General features: G+C 37.4%; 1 protein-coding gene across 2 annotated transcripts; it reads left to right on the top strand.

Moving 5' to 3' along the window:
• Positions 1-834: 834 nt before the first annotated feature.
• On the top strand, positions 835-21929 carry LOC121970563. 2 transcript variants are annotated; one of them, XM_042521354.1, is made up of 16 exons: positions 837-1291; positions 2156-4801; positions 5364-5832; positions 5957-6182; positions 6683-6847; positions 6966-7238; positions 7363-7608; positions 12646-13029; positions 13119-14450; positions 14865-14921; positions 18742-19167; positions 19746-19969; positions 20050-20183; positions 20713-20964; positions 21052-21230; positions 21318-21929. In XM_042521354.1, the coding sequence occupies exons 1-16, from the start codon at positions 880-882 to the stop codon at positions 21402-21404; spliced, it is 7512 nt and encodes a 2503-aa protein (XP_042377288.1). In that variant the 5' UTR covers positions 837-879; the 3' UTR covers positions 21405-21929. The 2 variants fall into 2 exon arrangements, with proteins under 2 accessions (XP_042377289.1, XP_042377288.1); XM_042521355.1 differs by lacking the exons at positions 19746-19969; positions 20050-20183; positions 20713-20964; positions 21052-21230; positions 21318-21929 and having other exon boundaries at positions 835-1291; positions 18773-19056.
• The last annotated feature ends 283 nt before the right edge of the window (positions 21930-22212 follow it).

Genomic DNA, 22212 nt, shown 5'->3' with positions numbered 1-22212 from the left:
ATTCTAATAAATAAATTTAATATATTTGTCTATATTTTTCATAAGTAGAGTGTAAAATCTATAAGTTTAATATCAAAATTATTATTATTTTTAATTTAAAAGTTAATTCATGAGCTTAACGAACGTGTTCACGAGCTAACGAGCCGAATATTACGAAGCTTGAGTTTGGTTTGTTTATCTTAACGAGTCTCATTAAACGAGCTCAAATGGGTTTTTATCGAATCGAGCTTCGAATAGTTCACAAGCGGCTTGGTTCATTTACACCCCTAATTGAACGACTCCGTTCCCCTTAATAAAAATTTATTTATATTTATTTAATAAATATAAAATTAACTATATGAATAAATTTAAATAATTCATTTAATTAAATAAATAAACTTTAATATATATATTCACTTATTAATGTTCACGAATAATATTGATAAATAATATTTATGAATCATCAATAAAATATTTATCAACTTATTAAATAAATAAATTAATTAATTTTTAAAATAAATAAATAAATTTATATTATCAAACCTTAAACTTATAAAAAAAGAAATCAAACAATCTTAAACAATCATTTTAACGATGTAAATTCTCCCTAGTTTATATCTGTTCTTCCAGTGAGTAATCGGTTGGGATAGGGGTGAAATGTTTGTAGAAAGAAGAGGATTTTTTCATTATTTTGCAACCAAACTTCTTTGTGAAAAACGATACACAAGACTGTTTTGAGAAGCACATGTTTGTTTTTTTAAAATTGATATCAGGTATCCAATAACACCTCCCCCTTATTAATTATACTTTCGGGGGCCTTCGTGTAAAGATTTCACCGTTAAAGGAGACGATCGGCCCAAAACACTCGTGGGCCATTTCAGCGGCCGCGTCTAGAACAAGATGCCGGAGGAGGTGGGCGGCAGTAGCACGACCAGCCGCGGTGCCGGCCTCGCCGGATCGGAGGACATCATGGATCTTCTGCCTCTCGAGCTCGTACGATCCCAAGTCATCCCTCCTGCTCCAAACCGCCGCGAGTCCTCCATCGATTGGCTGCCGGAGTTCGGGGGCGCATCGTGGATCGCCTACGGAGCGTCCTCGCTTCTCGTTATCTCCCACTTCCCTTCGCCATTTTCCTGCAACGAACCTCAGCCAGGCCCTTTCTTCCGGCAGGTCATTGAACCGCCAACTGGGAATAGGAACGCCGAGTTGACGGCCGTCTCTTGGTGCCCGGTCCAGCCGTCGGAGGGAGAGATTGCGGTGGCGTTGGAGAATAACATCTTCATGTACTCGCCAGTAACTTCTAGCGCACCAGGTTAGATTTCTGGCTAACACGATTTAGATCAGTATGCCGAAGTGAAAAAAAAAAAAAAAAAAAAAAAATGGAGAAGAAAGGAACCAGGAGAGCATTGTCCCGGTGGAATTGTCTTTGACACTGGAGAAATTTTTGCATCCCAACTTTCTCTAATCTCTATGGATAGTGTTTGCCTCCTTTCTACTTGAATGCTCTGGATAACTAGTTGTTTCTTTCGAAAACTACTCATTTAGGCTTGGAGTTCGTTTTGTTCTTTTGTATTAATCTGACAATAGTTTCACAATCAGTTGATTGATTCAATTGTATCGTAAAGTTTGATTTATCACTTATTTTCTTAGATAATCAACTATGACTGTATATTTATACTTCTCAATGTCAACATGCTCTATTTTATATAGCAATTAGGAAATATCTTGCGACTCTTATGCTCTGGAACCTAATCACAGGAAGGGTTTTCTTCTTGTCGATTGGCATCTATGTGTCAATCTGAAACCAAAAGTGCACACACTCATATTCCTCTATCTTTGCATGTGACACCTTATTACACTCTAGCAATTTAGTTAGCATGGTAATGGTATTACCTGCAAAGTTTGCTTCACCTTCCCTGCCAGATGCCAACCTAACTATGGAAGAACACTCACTGTCAAAAAAATACAATATTAATTTACTTCAATCCCCCAGTATCCCAAAATAAGATGAACTGAATAATTTCTTCATTGTACTTCAAGTAAATGAGTCTCATGTGTTGTTCTTGTTATCTTATCAGTGAATTGCCATCTGTTTATTTATTTATTTATTGAACAATGGCTTATGCGATTTGAAAAAAAGAGTTGATGGTTGAAAACCAAATTGAGAAACTTTCAGGCTCTTTTTCTTGGAGGCAGACTGTGGTCATCGTGGAGACTTTTCCAATAGAGATTATTGGGTGGACGGGGTCTGGAGATGGACTAGTTGCTGCTGGCACTGAAGTAGTTTTGTGGATAAGGAAGAGCAATCTTTGGGAAATGGCTTGGAAGGTGAGAACAGAAGTACCTCAAACTCATGTTTCTGCATCCTGGTTTTCAGATGGCCTTGTGGCTACAGCTGCTCGAGGATTGGTGCATCATTATGAAGTTACAGCCAAGGAATCAAACTATACCTTGTCACAGTCAGCAAAGCATGTTACTGTATATTTTCGTGATGGTAAGTCTGGAACTACAACAGTTCAACTCTATCATCCTCAACCTATTGTAATGATTCAGTGGAGACCGTACATTGGTGTGCAATCACAAGCAGATCCTTCCAGTGTATACAACATTTTGCTGACAGGCTGCTTAGATGGAACCGTGAGACTATGGAGTGAGATTGACAATGGTAGGCCTAGAAAATTCAATAAAGAGATTCATGATCAAAAATCCATGAAGCGGTTGTTCCATGTGGTTGCAGTGATTGAAATGAACCAGTCTCTGAAGGGAATACTTGGCACAAACATATTTGTAAAATGGGCAATAGATTCTAGCTGTGTGATCTTCAAGGGTGAGAGTGGTGGTTATTCTTTGTTACCAACATACACTGAACACCAACAAATTGGTAAATGCGATTGGTTAATTGGTATAGGACCTGACTTTTCTGTTACTTTTTGGGCTGTTCACTGCCTCTATGATGTGTCACCTCCACGGTTTCCACGGGTGACAATGTGGAAGAAAGGAAATCTGATGGATTTCAAAGACTCCAAGTATCCCTATTTTGGTTCTCCAAATATAAAAAACCAAGCTATCCTTGTAAAAGTTGTTGCCTCAAGAAGTTGGCTTTGTGGACCACCTATAGCTTGCTCTTTGCTTCAATTATTGCCTGATAACTCATTCAGCTGGTCAGAATTGTATAGCCCATCAGAAAAAATGGAGGATACTTCTTTGAGACAGATAGATAAGGAGAGGAGTCTTTCATACATAGCTCATACAGCTCTAAGTGAGCTTGGGCATACTGGATGCATCATACAAGTTGCTGTGCATCCATGTAGTTTTGATATATTACTTGCTGTTTCATTGGATTCCAATGCATTACTTCTTTTTTGGTCCTTGTCTACTCTTTCAGAGAGCATCTTGCCTTCTCATACATATATTCATCCAATGTGGAAACTTTTGGATCATGTTTCTTTAAAAGCCTTATCACCAGATCATGAATATTCATGCTTGGTTTGGGGACCTGCTGTTTTGAATGAGAATCAGTTTCTTCTTGTGGGACATGAAGATGGGATTGATTGTTTCATGATTGAAGTTTCTTGTAAAGAAGAAAGCATATCAGCTCATAAAGTTCTTACCGTCCCCTTCAATGGTTATAATGACAGAGGAAACCCACCAGATCAGATATTTGCAATACCCTTGATTTCCAACCCACGGCATTCATCTAATTCTAGTAGTTTTCTACTGGTCTCTGTATGGAGGGAAAATTATAATCCATTATCATGGACAATTGACCTTCACATGTCAATCAATGATGGGGTCTCATCCAATGACAATGATTTGGCTATTTCAAAAGGTCAATGCGTGAGTTCTTCTGGTAAATGTTGCTATGCTACCTTTTACAAACATTCATTTGAGTCCTCTCCTCATTGTTGGGATGGAGTTACAACTATTTCTGTAGCATCGCCAACTAGTTGTCCATTACCCTTTGAACAAGTATATTCTAATGATTCTCCTTCCAATTATTGTGGCTACCATATGGCCACAGGATACTCTGGTGGCACTGTAAAATTATGGAGGATCTGCCATATGCAACAAGATCATTCTGATTCAGAAAATGTCCCTTGGGAGTTAGCTGGTACTTTTACTGCCCATGAAGGCCCAGTCAATTTTCTTTCTTTATCTAGTTGCAGCAGTAAAGTTGCTACCGCCAGCATTGATGGGCGCAACAGTACTACCAGCCTTCATATCTGGGAATTTGTAAAGCTAACACATGGTGGATCATTTGTATTAGAAGATGCAATAGATTTAAATGGGATTCTTATTGCTGTAAGATGGTTAGCATTAGGAAATGGCCAGATGCTGCTTGGAATCTGTCTACCAAATGAATTTCGTGTATATTCGCAAAGAAGATCGTCAACTCACTCCTTTGCTTATTCAGATATGTCAAAGGAGATGCACACATGGTATTGCATTGCAGTCTCAGGTTCTTCAACCATTGTAAGGGATTTTCTTTGGGGGCCTAAGTTGACCGCTGTGATTGTTCATGAGAAGCATTTTTCTATTTGCAGTCAGTGGCTACTGAGAACAAATAACACATATAATGTTGAGAATTCTGTTGCTTATGTTGGCAGGATAGAGGAAAGCTTGCTTTGTGTAACTAATACTGGTAAAAACATGTTTGATACAGATGAGCAATTGGAATATGGTTACTCAAAGAAGATTTCTCTACAGGACAATGTTCCCAATACTGAAAATAAATTATTTTATATTCTAGATGTATCCCAGAAATTGGGTGGATCTCTAGCACTTTATGATCCTGAAGCTTTGATTCAATACATTTATTCAGGTATTCCTAGATTCACGTTTATAATGATCTGATACAAGGTTGAAAATCATGAGTGACAAGATACCATCTTATTCTCTCTGTAGGAAATTATTTGATAGATATTGTGGTGGTAAGAAAACTACAGAAACTACTTCATTGCCTAGCACAACCAACCATGTTCTACCTTTTATGAAAATTACAGTCATCCAATTAGTGTGGCTTTGTCTATCAGAAAAGAAAATTTTTAGCAACATAATCTTTTAGATGAAATTCTATTTCTAGAATGCTTAGGTCCTTCTGATAATTGTATGGTGAAAATTTAGATAATCTATTTATTATCCTTCTTAGAAGTATGAAGCAGTCACCAACTTCATTGCACATTGAAAGTTTAGATGATCTATTTCTGTTGCATTTTGATTTTTTTCTTGGATACTAGTCATGGCAGCTCCATCAATTTCAAGGTTTCACTTGGTGCCTATTTTTCATGCTATTTCTTACTTCTCAGACATTTATCCATGGCAATTTGACTTGTCTTAATGTTTATGCTACTTCTGTGAAAATCATGATCATTGATTAATTGCAGGTAACTGGAAATATGCACTAGTTATCTTGAAGAACTTTGTTGAATGTATTTGCAGTTATAAAACTTCCACTACAATTCCTGAAAGCAATAAACAAAGCCTACTTTCTTGCAAGATGCTGGAAGTTCATTTGGCTAGATACATTGAGGATAACAATTCTAAAAATTCGTCCTCTGAAAAATTATTTTGGGGTCAGAATATTACTACAAGTGGACCTAATTTTCATCTTGGAGGGAATGAACTCCAGTTTCCGAACACTCACTTAGAGACCAACACTTTTGAGAGAATTCCAGACAACTCTAACAAATCTGAGATCACAGAACTAATTGACACCCTTGAGAAATCTAATCAAGTTTCTAGTTTAACAGATTTGATGAAAACCCAAATTCTAGTGATTCTAGAACTTTTGAATGAAATTAGCAATACAAAAGCCACTGCAGCCTATGGCAGTCTTGATGACGCTGGGCGAAGGTAAAAAAAAAGTGTTTTCTTAAGATTCTGAATTTGATCATTCACTGAGTATATATAAATGTTGAAAGCCTCTATCTTGTGATTGTTTCCTGTCACATTAATAAGTTCCTTGGCTTTTCAATAGGTTCTGGGTTTCTGTTAGATTTCAATATCTATATTCAATGAGAAGGTCTGGGGGAGTTGTAGCTGAAGATCTTCCTGTCAACTCTAGGTTGGCTGCTTGGGCCTTCCAATCTGATTGTCAAGATGATCTGCTTAACTCTGTTTTATCTTCAGACCCATCTTGGGTAGACATGAGAAATTTGGGTGTAGGTCTATGGTATACAAATGCATCGCAATTGAGAACACGGGTAACACAATTCACAATCTCTCATCAAGATTTATTTACAAGAATTCTGCAGCTACAATTTATTAACCCTCTAGATTTTGTTAGTTTTGTAATATCAGATGCCATCATGATGCATGATATTGAGAAAAATTGGTGTTTATTTAGTTGACTTGATTCTTTAAACCTCAGAAATCTGTTATAAGTGATAATTTTTTAATGAATATAGAATGACTTACATTCACTTTTGGACCACACATTTTATCATCAAATTTTTATATAATTTCTCAGGCAGGGAGATTCAGCATTCTTCTACTTAGCTAATGCAGTTGCATCCTTAACTAAAGTTCCTTATCTGTAGATTCATTTCATTGCTTTATCTAATTCATCCTAGCACATCTACATTAATTAGCTAGGTGTTGTGATTTCTTTTTTCCTATGCTTCCTTTTCGGTAATATCATTTCTTTCTTAATCATGCTCGAGTATTTTCCTGAAACATATGATATTTTTTTTTGACTATTTAGATGGAGAAGTTGGCTAGATCCGAGTATCTAAGGAACAAGAACCCCAAGGACTGTGCACTATGGTATTTAGCTCTTAACAGGCTTCAAGTTTTAATCAGTCTTTTTAAAATTAGCAAAGATGAGAAAGATAAAGTATTGTTTGGATTTCTGTCACGTAATTTCCAGGTATGCCATTGCATCCTGTTGGTCTGCTACGTTTTGCATATTTGGAAAATGGTGCAAAAAGCAATATAGTTCCTAACTCAGAACACGTATCACTGACCTCACATTGTTTACTAATCAGGACGAGAAGAACAAAGCTGCTGCTCTGAAGAATGCTTATGTTTTAATGGGAAAACATGAGCTAAAGCTTGCAATAGCATTTTTTCTGCTTGGAGGAGATTCTTCCTCTGCTGTTAGTGTTTGTGCTAAGAACCTTGGAGATGACCAACTAGCTCTGGTAATTTGTCGGCTTCTAGAAGGTTATGGAGGTTCATTAGAAAAACAACTCATATCAAACATTTTGCTTCCAAAGGCATTAGAGAAAGGGGACTACTGGCTTTCCAGCTTACTTGAAGTATGTGTTATAAGTACTCCAGTTCTTTTCTTTCATGTTCTCCCTGAAACTGCCAAGTTAACTGAATATATGATTTGCTGAATTAGCATAGCTGGTTAATGCTGCTATATTTTTGCATGCCCAGTGGACATTGGGGAATTACTCGCAATCAGTCAAGACACTAGTTAATGGTCAAACAAAACAAGTTAACAGAAACTCAGCTGCTTTGTGCAATTATGGTGCCTTGTCAGATCCAGATATCGGTCGCTACTGTGTTATACTTGCCTCCCGAAATACTTTTAGATGCTCTGTTGGTGAAGATGTTGCAGCAGACCTTTCTAAATTTGCATCATTTTTGGCTGCAAGTGCCTTGAACAGATGTGGAGTCCCTGTAAGTTTCTGTCATAGTTTGATTTCCATGTTTAATTTATCTATTGCATTCGTGATTGTGTTTAACTTTGGAACTTGATTCAATTTGCAATCCAGAAACAATATCTTTTTTCTCCGCCAAAACTATTGATATGTTTTCTCATTAGTGTTAAATATCGAACATGATCGTTTAGAGGCAAACACTGTTTTTAGAGTAAAAAAAAAACGTGATTGAGTGCTAACTATTTGGGGTTGGCTATATAATTCTTATCTTGTCAATTTACTCTATATGAGACTATTGTTACTAATATCCATACTTTTAGGTTAAATTTTAATTATTTTAGCTAGAGTTGTCTTTGCTCTCCCGAAATTGCCTCACGTGCAATCTTGATTGCACTAGTCTTGCCCCCGGGGCTACGGTGCAATGGAAGGGCGGCAAGTTGTCATTTAGACATCCGCGGTTCAATCCCAAGCTACGTTGCATTTGTAAGGATTTTTTCCTTCAAATGGGGCGCTCAACTACGGGTTGTTGGGCTTCTGGGCCGCTCACCGCGAGTGCTTCCTGATTTATCCTAGCGGCTAGTGGGAAACTTTCGTGGGGTCAGGCTGGTCGCCCCAAGTGATGTTACTTGGTTCATCATTTTTGGGGTGAGCGTTATCACCTTTGCCACCTTGATTGCACAAGTCTTGCCCAGGGTGTAGCTGAGTTGGTACCCAAGTGGTAGACTTGCATCAATTGATTGCTCTAGTCTAATTATAGCATTCAGTGTATATTTTTATGTTGGATAGTAGTATTTTTTTTTTTTTGTTTATTTCTTGTAACCCACGAAGTTTAAATTGTACATCGTTAAATTAATTCATTGTGCAAAAAGGTGGGTCCCGCCGCCCAGCGGCCCCCTAGGCCTGGCCCCACAGGGATCCTAGGAGGAGGTAAATCAGCGGTGAATGCTGGCCCGGGTAAAGCGTGGTGTCTCCGGAATTTAACACAGCCGGCCCAGATTATTCATCCAGTGCGCGTCCGTGGACCTTCGACCCTACAACTCATTGTGCAAGGATGCCACACCTTAACCGGTTGATCCAGCCCGCGGGGGCTCGTTAAATTAATTCATGAAATAGTTGTTGGTTGCTACTCGGAATACCGTTCTAGTTCTCTTGTACAAAAATTTGTACAAGCATAGAACTATCCTAGCTACCCATGTGCTCTACTGAAGTTAAATTTAGATTACAAATGATGCTTAACATTATTAATCCAAATTGTCCTTGAGAAGTCAAACTTGGATTGGAAACGATACGTAACATTTTTACTCCAAGTTTGACCGATGTGATCTTTCTAAGTTAAACCATATTACAGAAGTTGATTAAATATCTATTTCAAAGATCGGCTTCCAGGTTAAACATGGCGAGGCACTAGGCCTTCTTGGGTATGGGATCATCCACCACTTCCTAGACAAAGCTTTTCAAAGAAATCGGATATCTAACTTCTTACAGTAAACTAGGTCTAACTACAGAGACCTCAATAGAAGCACAATATCGAAACATGAAATCGAAAAATAAAATCGATAACAAAGCGATAGCCTAAAATCGATAGCCTCTTGTGTTTGGTTTTTCAAGATCTATACAAAGAAGATGAACTAGTTATGATGCGGAAACAAATAACTAGTTATACCTTTCTTAGTAGCTTATAGACCTCTTGATCTTCTGTTGTATTTCTCTCCTTCTCTTGGACGTCGTGTGGGCGACGATCTATCAAGATGAAATCCACCCAAGCCTCTTCCTTTACTTCCAAGTTTCGGCCACCAACTAACCTCCAAAGGATGTTAGACAAGAGAGCTTCCTTCTCTTCTTCTTCTCTTTCAAGCAACCGACCACCAAGAGAATAGAAGGCTTGATGCCACCGACCTCCAAGAAAGAAAACAAAAGGAGAAGAGAGAAGGAAGAGGGTCGACCACCAAGGGAATAGAAGAGAGGAGTTTCGACCACAATAGAGAGGATGCAAGGCTTAGGTTGTTCTCAATGAGGCATCCTCTCCCTCTCTTTTATAATCCTTGGTGAATCCAAAAAAGGAAAGTTTTAAAACAAAAATTAAACTTCCTTTTATTCCTTTACATGGCCGGCCATCTACTTGTGCATCAAACAAGGAAAGATTTTAAACAAAAAATTAAAATCTCTCTTTTAAAATCCCTTTTGTGGTTAGCTATAAAAGACATGTTTTATAAAATTAAAATATTCTCTTTTAAAATTCTTTTGTGGATGTCTATAAAAGAAAAGAGTTAAAATAAAACTCCTTTTATATCATGGTTACAAAAAGGAAAGTTTAAAATTAAAATCTTTCTTTTAAACATTATAGATAACTACAAATAAGGAAAGATTTTAAATCTCTCTTTTAATCCTTTGTAGAAAGCTATAAAAGGAAAGATTTTAAAATTTAAAACTCTTTTTTAAAACCATGTGGAAAGCATCATAAAAGGAAAGTTTTTAACAAAATAAAAACTCCCTTTTATTTCCTTTTGTGACCGATCTAAAAAAGGAAAGTTTTATAATTAAAATCATCCTTTTAAATTCTTTTAATGGATCTCTATAAAAGGAAAGATTTTACAAAAAATAAAATTTCCTTTTCTATGTGTGAATGGTCGGGCCCTTGCTTGAGCACCAAGCAAGGCTTGACCGGCCCTAGCTTAGGCTCCAAGCTTGGCTTGGCCGACCCCTTGCTTGGGCTCCAAGCAAGGATGTGGCCGGCCCTTAAGCTTGGTTAGGAAGCTGGGCTTTGGGTAGATATAAGGCTTTATAAATAAGAGGCTACAACAGGACCAAGAGGAGGAATTGATTTTGGTCTCCCGATGAGCTTGAGCTTCCCGTGTTCACCCCGAACACCCAACTCAAGTTCATCAATAATAACTCATACCACTAAAGAGTTATTATTGCACTACCGCACCAATCCCATATTATAATATGGGCTCCTTCTTATCATGAATGCGCTAATCTCTCTGTGTTTAAGATATCGAATGTCCATTAATTAAATGAGTTACTGACAACTCACTTAATTAATATCTAGCTCCAAGGGTAGTACCACTCAACCTTATTGTCATGTCGGACTAAGTCCACCTGCAGGGTTTACATGACAATCCTTATGAGCTCCTCAAGGGGGCATCATCAACCTAGATCATTAAGACACAGTTTCATTCTATAATCAGCAACACACCATATAAATAATATCATTTCCCAACTTATCGGGCCTTTTGATTTAACGAACTAAATCTCACCCTTTGATAAATTAAAGAAATAAATATTAAGTATACGTGCTTGTTATTATATCATGATTAAGAGTACACACTTCCATAATTACAGAGGTCCTGTTCTTTTTTACAGTCAGTATAAAAAGAACAACCTCAAATGGTCTTGCTCAATACACTCAGAGTGTACTAGTGTAATTTTATAGTCAAGATAAACTAATACCAAATTACACTACAACCATTCCAATGGGTTGTCCCATTCCATCTTGGTTGTGAGCAACTATTTATAATTTATAAAGAACTGATAACATGATCTTCTGTGTGACACCATACACCATGTTATCTTCAATATAAATTAAATGAACAACTACATTTAGCATATAAATGTAGACATTTGACCAATGTGATTCTTATTTCAAAATAAATGTTTATACAAAAAGCTAGACTTTTAGTATACATTCTAACAACAGTTACATTATTTGGTAACTTTGCTAGCTTTAGGAAGTGTTTCTACTTCATTCATTTGTGTTAGTGTCCTTGTGTTGCATTCCCAAGAAGAGTTGTATTCATATTTTCAATCAGTTTGACCTAATATTTGGTCTACTAATAAAGCCTATGACTCCTGTTCGCATCAGAGTGGCCCCAGTAGATAATTCATAGTTTTTCTCTCTTGAGACAAGGAAAATTAGCTTGCATACATGTACATTCAGTTTATCACAAGGAGAAGGGATTTTATATTCTTGCAATAACATGAGATACTTTGTATATCTCTTCTGTTCTGTTATTTATTGGGTAATTAGGCTTAAACAATATATTACCATAAGGTTTATTCTTTTACAGTGATATGCCAGTGACATGACAGATGTTCCATCTCAATTTGCAATTTTTTCTTGTTTGTTCTTACCCACTTCAGATTGTAAATATAAATGTCTGGTAAACAGCTTATGTATTAAAAAAAATATACCCATAAATGAGAACTTTTGAGCATTCTCCACTTTTACCACGCTGCTAAAGCTAAGCACCAATTCATGCAGTGCTGCCTTAATAAGAGGTTGTTTTCCTTACTAGTCCCTGGTTGCCTATGTCATTGCAGAGCAATCTCATTGTTGCATGACATCAGCCCTTCACCTGTGAAGGGAAGTGATGTTGTACTTTTATCTGCTCAATACCTGCCAATAAAATGCTGACCTGTCAACCATGTGCCTGAAATGTACCCCCTTACTTCCTGAAGAACAATACTTTTAGCTGTGAGTTAGCGTCACTAAGACATGTAGCAATAAAGAGGAAGGAACTGCATGATATGTCACCTTCCAGCATGATTCAATATCTTACCCACAATAAGCTATAAGTATGACCACAGGAAACAGTGGTCTGAACTTCGCAATAGGACCTTCTCTTTACAAAGAATAGTTAATCTTTTGGAGAGAGAAGCCAAAGGGTTCAATTGGCCAATTTACATAACTCTGTTGGGCATGTCAGAGAGTAAGTTGAACTGGTTCAACTTCATCCTCTTTGGTGACATTTTCATGTCTGCACCTGAACTGTGCCAGACCAGGCATGCCAATAATCTGATTAGATCAGTAAGTATGGCTATATGAGGAAAACAATTAGTTGCATTTTCTTTGGTGACTCTCTTTTCTTTTTCTCTTTTTATATATTTTTTTTGCATTCTATAACTTAAAGCAAAAAACGTTTTTATCATTCAGTCTGATAAATTTCTTTTCTTTTTATTAATTTTTTTCATAGGTTGTTTTTGTATTCCATGACTTATGGCAGAAAACAATTTTTTGTCATTCAGGCTGATAAATTTCTTTTCTTTCTTCCCTAAGCTTGAAGCACTTTCATGCTTATCCTATTCTTTAAGCAGCGATGGCAAGGACCAAAAGAATGTGTCAACTGCTGGACCTCATGACATATTTCATCAAATACTGAGTCCGTTCACCGGCGATGGTTGCAACTGGGTGCTTGACAATGTATCTCATCAATTGGAGGTGAATACTAAAACAAATATAGCACTGTATTACATAGACAGCTTCTTGAGGAATCATCGAGTATGGTCATCCCATAGCCTATCAAAATCCAGAGAAGTGATAAGCTGTCACTATGTTTATCTTCAAGAAGAAGACCTTAGCCAAATGAAGCAGGATCTTCAGATGTTATTATCAATGATTGAAAGGAAATTCTTGCTGAAGTCGGTTGACATATTTAACCTGGTAAAATCATCAGAATTTTTCCAATTTATGCTATCTGCACCATTAAATTTCATATAAATTGCATGCAATTAAATTTGGTTGTTATACAGGTATTACTTTCTGCTCACAACTATGGATCATTATTTCTTGGCTATCTGATGTTACATGTGGAGGAGTTTACACGAAATGAATACAAAAACTGGAGTGCTGATTTGATCTTTGTCCCTGCTTTTGTCAGGCTTCTCATTAAGTCCACAGTGGAGATCTTATGTTTTCTAGCTAGGTTTGTGGTGTCTTTCAATTTCACTGAGTCAATGCTGAAGCCACTTCATGACAATCACTATCAGATACACACCATTCTATTTTGTTTGAAGAACATGCTGTGCTTCATCAGAACTTTTGGTTCATCTTCAAACTATTATCAGGGAGAGAAAGCTTCAGAAGATTTCAGTACTTTTTTCCCTTTTGCTCTTGATCTTCTTGAATTTTATGTAGACTTTGCTTTTGCTTGCATTGAAGGAAATTTTAAAGGGCTTTTTATGATGATCAATCATATTTTAATTGCATTGGCAAATGATGAATCTTCTATTGAAGTGCTATCAGATGAATTGAGGAAGTTTTTATGTCAGAATTCACAGTTAGTGACTCACTGTGCGTCAGTTGTTGAGGTTGAAAGCATCTCTAACTCAAACTTCAAACAAAAGCATTTGGAAACAGGAGACTTTCCCATTGCAGATGATGAAAAATGGAAATTATTATGGATTTCTTTATGGTTGCACATGCTAAACTTTGCAAAACATGGGCTAGGCAAGATTTCAATAAAAGAAGGCTCTCACAACGGAAGCAGTATAAATAATATAATAACAGTGTTCATTTCTGCTATAACAAAATCATTGGTAAGCACAGTCGCATATATTTCTTCTTCTTTGGTAAAACTAGTTGCTTCATTCCTCAGACAGAAAGCACTGAAAGGTTTACCTATTCCCAGTATCCTTTGGTTAGATGAAATTGCTCGGTCACATCCTACCTCACTCCATTATCATCTTAATCAAAGACTTGATTCTCTGCAACTATCTGACAACAAGACTCAGGTATCTTTGAAAATGTTATGGGATATTTCTATCTGTCCTGTAGACATTTGTGAACACTTTGCAAAGGAAAAAGTTACTTGTTTTCCCTATTATCATGGAAATCAGTTTGATACCTGGAAAGATGTACAGAGGAATATTTTCTCTGATAATGAGAATGACCACATAAATGATAAGCAAGAGAAGTTAGATTCTGGCTCTTCTTATAAAGAGACCATATCTGAACATGGTGGGAATACGATGGATAATAATGGCTTTGTGGAAACCGGAAGAAAACATTCAGGACCCAGGACAGATATTAGTTATTTTCACAACCCAAGGGAAATTACTAGGAGAAGTGGAGAACTTTTTGAGGTATGCTTTTCCTTGTTGAACATGTCATTTCATCATCAAATTGTGTTCCAACTATTTGGGGGGTTGGCTATATGAATCTTATCCTTTCATTGAGCTTTTTGCAAGGCTATCTCACTATTAATATTCAAATCAATTGTCATTTTTATTTCAAAGAGTAATATTGTCTTTAGCCCCTCTATCTCTTACACCTTCCACTTCCACTCTAATAGATTCATTCTTCTAGTTTTTCTTTGGCTAACATTTATATTAGTCAAAAATTCATTATCATCTGGAATGGCATAGAATTATTAACACAACAATGCTATGATTTCTTGCAACATGATTTTTGAGGCATTTTTCTTCCGAGAATTAAAAATGATGTGTAAGTTGGGCATTGTGATTTGGCAATAGGTTTAATTATCCTTTTCATTGCAGGCCATATGTTTTAACTCCATCAATGAGCATGAAATTGCAATTGCAAGCAACAAAAAGGTAATTTTTATGCAAAGTATATGACCAAAACTTGCTTTTGAGAATAATTGTAAAGCCTAAATCTTGTTCTATTTGCATGTTATGTTCTCTGATAACATTTGTTCAGTAATATGATAACAAATCCTACATACACAAGAATATTTAGTAGAGTTTTTCCTATTGGAGAACCTGGCATTTGCGTTTTGTTTGAAGCTCAGAATGTAAGATGACTGTCCATTGGTGTCCATGTAGTTTATATCATTAAGTTAACCTTGTTTGTGTATTATTTCAAAATTTAAGAAACTGCGTTAGTTTCTATTCATCAGTTTTCCTCCACTATGCTATTAAAATTTTGATTTTTTATTGCAAAATTATTACCATCTTATTGTATATTTGATTTGTTTCTTGTCCTCACCTGAAATGTATTTGACAAACACGGATCCAACTAGTTCATATTTCCCTATGTCAAGGCGCGATCTCGTGCTCGTCGTTGCTTGTTTTTTCAAAGATATGCAGCGGAAAATACAGAGAAACAAACACACAACGCTAACTCTAGGATTTACTTGGTATCCACCTCAACAAGAGGTGGCTAATCCAAGGATCCACACACTCACGCACCCTCCACTATGAAAACACTCCTTTACGGTAACTACCGAAGGCGGAGAAGCCTTACAACACTCTCAATACAAGAAGTAAGGAAAGGGAAAACAAAATACAAGCAAAAGCTTACAAGATATGCACTGAAAACCCTAACCCTAACTTCTTGTTGTAGCCCGCCTCTTGATCTTGGATCACCAGCAAACCTTGCTCCAAGAACCCCTCAAGAACTGGCGGTAGAGTGGAGAAGAAACTGTGGAGAGCTGCTGTGTCGCTGGAGAAGAATCAAGGAAGAACTCTCGAAGACGAATGCACGCAAACAGCTAAAAATGACGCCAACGGTTGAATCCCAATCGATTGGATTGCTCCCAATCGATTGGGGAGTCTTTGGATCGATCGGCCGATCGATCCAGAGTGCCTCTGTGCTCTGGGAATTTCCTGGATCGATTGCCCGATCGATTCAGCACGTCTCGCGTGTTTTCCAGCGCTATCGTGCACATTCCTAGCCTCTCAATCGATTGCCCAATCGATTGGAGGTTTCAATCGATCAACGGATCGATTCAGAAGCTCACTGTTCGCTCAAAAACTCTCCCAATCAATTGGGGAAGTTTCAATCGATTAACCAATCAATTCAGCCCATTTCTGCACGAATTCGCGTCACCCAATCGATTGACCAATCGATTGAACCCCCCAATCGATTGGAAAGCAGAAAACTGGATAGAGCTTGAAATTAGCTTCGTTTCGCATCCGAGATCACCTCATTCCGATATCCAAGTCAAAAGTTATGGCCTTCGGAAACTCACTACGTCCGAACTTCCTAGTTCCATGCCAACTCCCTATTGGACTTACGACCGCTAAGAGTTCGGTCAACTTTTGACCCATCTAGACTTGCTCCTTGTGCCAAGTGTTCGGTCAACCTTGACCCACTTGGACTTATCATCTCATGCCAAGTGTCCGGTCCTCCATGGCCCACTTGGACTTCCTTCTACTAGATGTCCGGTCACCCTTGACCCATCTAGATTTCCTCGTGTTTGGCTTCACTCACCAGCAAAGTTTAAAATTTCGACCCGTGCCGAGGTTTCGGTCTCAGACTGGAACGATACGGTTTCGGTATCGTATTGTGTCGCGCCGATACAGTTTCGGTATTTTTTTATTTATCTATAGTAATTATAAGATAAATATGTTTATGGTGTATATAAAAATAAATTGTATATTGATTTATTATAAGTTCTCAATTATTGAATAATTTAATATTGTTAGAAAAAATAATTAAAAATAGTTTTATTTAAATAGAATTGATATATCAATAATTTAAATTAAAATGGAAGTATGTATAATAATAATAATAAGTATATAAATTAATACAAGATATTACTTTATATTAATAATAATTATATAAATTAATTATTTATTCATTTAATTAATTATTAATTAAATAATATATATTTTAAATAGCAAAAATATATCAAGTAAAAAATTTTTAAAAAAATATCAGAATATAAATATAATTTATTAGAATTCTTTTAAAAAAAATTAGAATTTTTAAAAAAATTTTAGAATTTTTAAAATTTTTTTAGAATTTTTAATTTTTTTTTAAATTTAAATGAAATTTAAAATAATAAAGAAAATATTAGAATATAAATAAGAATTATTATATTTTTTAAAATTTTTAAATTAAATTTACAATATTATTTTTTTCAGAATATTAATTAATAAAATTTATTAAATTTATTTTAATTTTAAATATATTTTTTATATATTTTATTAGGATAATTTAATTAGGGTTTATAAAAGCCTCTTCGAAATAACCGACGTCCTCCTTAGGAATTGTTTAATTTAATTAATTAAATAAAATAAATAAATATTAAAAAAAAAAAAAAAAAAATCGCGCGTACGCGAGATCGCCCGCGATCATTGCGGGCGATCCCGCGGGCGGTGTCCGGCGGCGCCGGAAGCGTCGTCGGACGCTTCCGACGGCGCCGGAAGAGTTCGGCGACGTCGGCAGGGTCGCCGGAAGCTTTCGGCGTCGCCGAAGGCGTTGTGCCCGACGCCTTTGGTGCCGAAGGCGTTGCGAGACGCCACCAGAGGCGTCCCGCGTCTCCTCCAGCGCTGCCGAGAAGGGGACGCCTCCCGTGCCGGTTTCGGCCGCCCGGCGGAACGGTAAAAACCGCCCGTGCCGGGCGGCACGAAACGACATTTCATACACTACACACTAGGTCTTTCCATTGTCCGGCTTCACTCACCAAGACTTTCCCCTGCCTGGCTCCACTCACCAGGACTTTCACTTGTCTGGCTTCACTCACCAGGACTTCTATCTGCCTGGCTCCACTCACCAGGACTTTCACTTGTCTGGCTTCACTCACCGACTTCTACCTGCCTGGCTTCACTCACCAGGACTTTCCCAACTGCCCGGCTTTACTCATCGGGACTTTCACCTAGCTTTACTCACTAGGACTTCTCAACTGCCCGACTTCACTCACCGGGACTTTCACCTAGCTTCACTCACTAGGATTTTCATCTGCCTGGTTTCACTCACCAGGACTTCCCACACGGACGATTGCACCTACAATCTCTACGACCTGTCAGTCTCCATGTATTGTCTCAATGTATCGTCAAATATCGAAACCCAAACATCAAGACTCAAGTTTAGTCAACTAGGTCAACCTTGACCTAGGGAATATTGCACCAACGATATTCTCCTGTAGATCATAAAAGAGTCAATTTAGTAATGTGCAAAGCTCAGCAGCTTTAGTAAATTTAATCTCAGATTCTAAGACTAATGTATGTTCTAATTAAATGCTAATTCTATTACGTTGATATTCTGGCTAGGATCCTGCATATAATCTAGCTTGTTTTCTTTTTTCTCTTACTGTATGCCATTGACAAACTATTTGATCATGTATTCTGTGGCCGACTTGGCACCAGCTACATGAGTTATGGCTGGCATACACACAGAACTATGAGGCTTTCCCAGTATGCATTTTGTAATATACTATTTGGTGGTCATCATAAAATTGACTTCTAGGTATGAGGATAGTGTAGCATGTAAAAAATCCAACATATCACAACCGATGGGTCAAGAATTCTACCTAAATACAAGCTGATACTTGTGTTGTTCAAGGATGATTTACTTGTATATCTAATATCTTCCTCATTATTATGGCCGTTTTACTTAATTGCTTCCCCATATTATCCTTGTGCATTGCCTCTTTGGTAGTCAAACCAATTAACTGGTTACTTTTAGGGGCTTATTTTTTTCAACTTGAAATATGAAGAATACTCGAGGAAGCAAGCAGATTATATATGGTCAGATTGTGATTGGCCAAAAGATGGATGGGCAGGTTGTGAATCTACACCGGTTCCTACATACATCTCTCAGGGAATTGGCCTTGGGAGCAAAAGAGGGGTGCACCTTGGTTTGGGTGGTGCAACAATTGGCATGGGCTCCTTGGCAAGACCACGAAGAGATCTGACTGGTGGTGGAGCATTTGGGATTCCAGGTTATGCTGGGATTGGAGCAGCAGGCTTAGGTTGGGGCGAAGAAGAGTTTGAAGAGTTTAGAGATCCCCCAGCTACAGTTGAAAATATTCACTCAAGGGCACTGGCACGCCATCCTTTATTGCCTTTCCTGTTAGTTGGATCTAGCAACACACATGTCTACTTATGGGAGGTATCAATCTTTTTATCTGTGGTGTTAGTTTCTGTTTGTAATACTTGAATTGGATATTTAAATAGAAAAGTCCTCTTTATCAAACTATAAAGACCTGGAATTGAGTCAAGAGACTGATAATGATTATCAGCTAATCCGCTATGGTATCAATAAATGCTACTTTTCTTATTGCTTCTTCATATTAAGTAAAATAGGCTTCTTGCTGCACTTGTGTAAAAAAGGTTTCTTCTCTGCTGGTCCTTTGATATAGCCCTTTCCACCCAATTGCAATTTTCAGTTTAAATTCATTTCTCGAGTTTTGAGTATCCTGATTACATTCTGACTTGTATTTTGAAAGCCTTTGGTTCGTTTCTATATGTTTCTCTTTGGCATGGTTAATATTGATATTTTAAAGCTAAATCATCATGAATTCAAGGTTCACTGATATGTTGGCTTAGCATGGTCATTACTTGTGATATAGATAGATTTCTATTGTACTTTACATAATAATTGTGTCTCCTAAGTTTTCTTTACATACAGCAATCTCACTTTTGGATTTATATTGAAAATTTGCTCGTTTGAAATTGTTGCTTCCACAGTTTGGCAAGCAAAGTGCAACAGCAACCTATGGTGTTCTTCCTGCTGCCAATGTTCCACCTCCTTATGCACTTGCCTCAATATCCGCCCTGCAATTTGATCATTATGGTCACAGATTTGCCACTGCTGCACTAGATGGCACAATTTGCACATGGCAACTTGAAGTAGGTGGGAGGAGCAATGTCCACCCCACAGATTCTTCCCTTTGCTTTGACAATCACGCATCGTAAGTACCTTCTATTTTGGCAATTGGTTTTATAGAGCAATAGTTTCTTATTTTGTTTGGCGGGTTGAAAATACTTCCAGAGATGTTGCATATGTGGCCACAAGTGGATCAATTCTTGCTGTGGCTGGAAGTAGCACGAATGGAATCAATGTAGTTCTATGGGATACTTTGGCACCACCTGCCACATCACAAGCTTCTTTATTTTGTCATGAAGGTATGTTCTTTGGGAATTTCTTCTTTGAGCTAATCCCTTCATTGTTTGAATGGCGATGGCTTCTTTTAGGGCCACCATCAATGTGTCAAAGCAAAAACATGTCTGATTGGTCAATTATGTTCTTCCTAAGCTATAAATTTCAAAATGTTATGCCTGAGGAACTCCCTTCTTGATTGTTACATGCCTATTCTGTTTCTAGGTTATTATAACTTGTCACGTAAATCAATCTTGATTAATTAGTTTGCATGTACTTTTGTTATCTCCCACATGATGCGACTCAATGAGTTCGTCATTGGTGAATATTGTGAACCTTTTCCCTAAATTTATACTCTTTCCTCCTAAGTGAGCCAAATTTGGTTTCATTGAAAAGAACCAAATTACTGCTCTTTATGCCCATAAATTTTGTTGCCTAATATTGTGAGACTTCTACACAACTTTAAATATGGATTGGATTAAACCACATTTTGCTTGTGAATTATGAGCTATCCTAGTTATATATCTTTTCAAATCACCAACTTTTTTTTTGAAGGTGGTGCTCGTTCTATATCAGTGTTTGACCATGTTATCGGGACTGGTTCTATTTCGCCCATAATTGTTACCGGAGGGAGAAGTGGCGATGTTGGGCTTCATGACCTGCGTTACATTGCAACTGGAAAGACCAGACGGAATAGGCATGCTAGTGAGCAAGATCTAAAGACAATGCACGCTACAAACTCTGGGATTTCCAAGTATGCTGAAAATTCGAACGGGATGATGTGGTATATACCAAAAGCTCATTTAGGTACACTATCGAACTCTTTTTAAATGTGTTTTCTTCAAGAATACAGTGGCTTCTTCTTGTCTAATCAATTGCTTTGTGTGAATAAAGCAAGCGTAACCAGGATAGCTACTATCCCCAACACCAGCTTGTTCTTAACTGGTAGCAAAGATGGAGACGTGAAACTCTGGGATGCCAAAAGATCTCAATTGGTTTTCCAGTGGCAAAAACTGCATGAACGACACACCTTTCTTCAACCAAACTCACGCGGGTTTGGTGGAGTCGTGAGAGTAATTTTTCGGCAACTTAAGATTTGCTTTTCCTAAGTTAACATGGTTGCACTTACTAGAGATTCACTGTTTCTTTTCTCTTTTTAGGCCGCTGTCACTGATATCCAAGTTCTTTCCCGTGGTTTTCTCACATGCGGCGGAGATGGTTCCACAAAATTAATCCAACTCAAATAGTTTTGACAGCATCTATACAAAAACCTCAGGAATAATGGAGCTTGAGGAAAACCTTTGGTTGTCACAGCTGAGAGCTGAAGTTGAAGACATTTGACACACGAACATTGACTGCCCCCTGTGATAATTCATAGGAGTACATACCTTGTTGATGTTTCTTCTAGCTCGTGTCAGTGTATCGTTCACAGTTTTTTGCCATGTCAATTTTTTATTTTATAGCCAAAAAAGGAAGGTACCTGGATATTTCTTCTAGCTCGTGTCAGTGTACTCATGCAGGCAGTGTAGTGCAAGTCAGCTGGCGGGCCGAGCTGCGTCATTAGGCGAAGAGCAAGCCACTGTGCACCATCGGATTCCAATGGCTAGCAATGAATGTGCAAAACGTGTTGTCATGCAGAGAAACATCGGAGGTCGTGATGTTTAAATATAAGTATTGCATTGTAGATATATTCCCGTTAAATTGCATTTTTCAAGTTTATATATGCACCTGTTAAATTGCATTTACCAGGTTTTCTCAAGCATTTAAGTGTGTTTGTATATAGTTCCAAGTATATTTTTTTCCCCAGAGTCATGTACTGCCCTTCCCTCTCCATTAGTTGCACGTAAACATCATTGCCTCTCTCAAGTCTTCTCCAATTATTCTCCCTATGTGGCTTTCAAATCAAGCAAAATGCGTGGAAGAGCTTTATGCCATGTGTTTCGTGTTTAAAGCACCAACCTCAATTAATTATCGTCTCACGATAGACACAAATTGATAGAAACTGGAAACCGAGACCCTTCCTCCCAATTTACTACTGCCCATAAAATATTAAAT

The sequence above is a fragment of the Zingiber officinale genome, chromosome 4A, assembly GCF_018446385.1.
Source record: "Zingiber officinale cultivar Zhangliang chromosome 4A, Zo_v1.1, whole genome shotgun sequence".
Classification (NCBI taxonomy): Eukaryota; Viridiplantae; Streptophyta; class Magnoliopsida; order Zingiberales; family Zingiberaceae; genus Zingiber; species Zingiber officinale.
The sequence above is the reverse complement of the archived record's forward strand: the minus strand, read 5'-3'. Positions and strand labels throughout refer to the sequence as shown.

What these genes read in the sequence shown, in the direction of transcription:
- LOC121970563 (XM_042521354.1), top strand. Translation starts at nt 880, where the DNA reads ATGCCGGAGGAGGTGGGCGGCAGTAGCACGACCAGCCGCGGTGCCGGC. An exon ending in CACATGTCTACTTATGGGAG is followed by an intron (nt 19,168 to 19,745) that starts GTATCAATCTTT and finishes TTGCTTCCACAG; the next exon opens with TTTGGCAAGCAAAGTGCAAC. An exon ending in TGCTTTGACAATCACGCATC is followed by an intron (nt 19,970 to 20,049) that starts GTAAGTACCTTC and finishes AAATACTTCCAG; the next exon opens with AGATGTTGCATATGTGGCCA.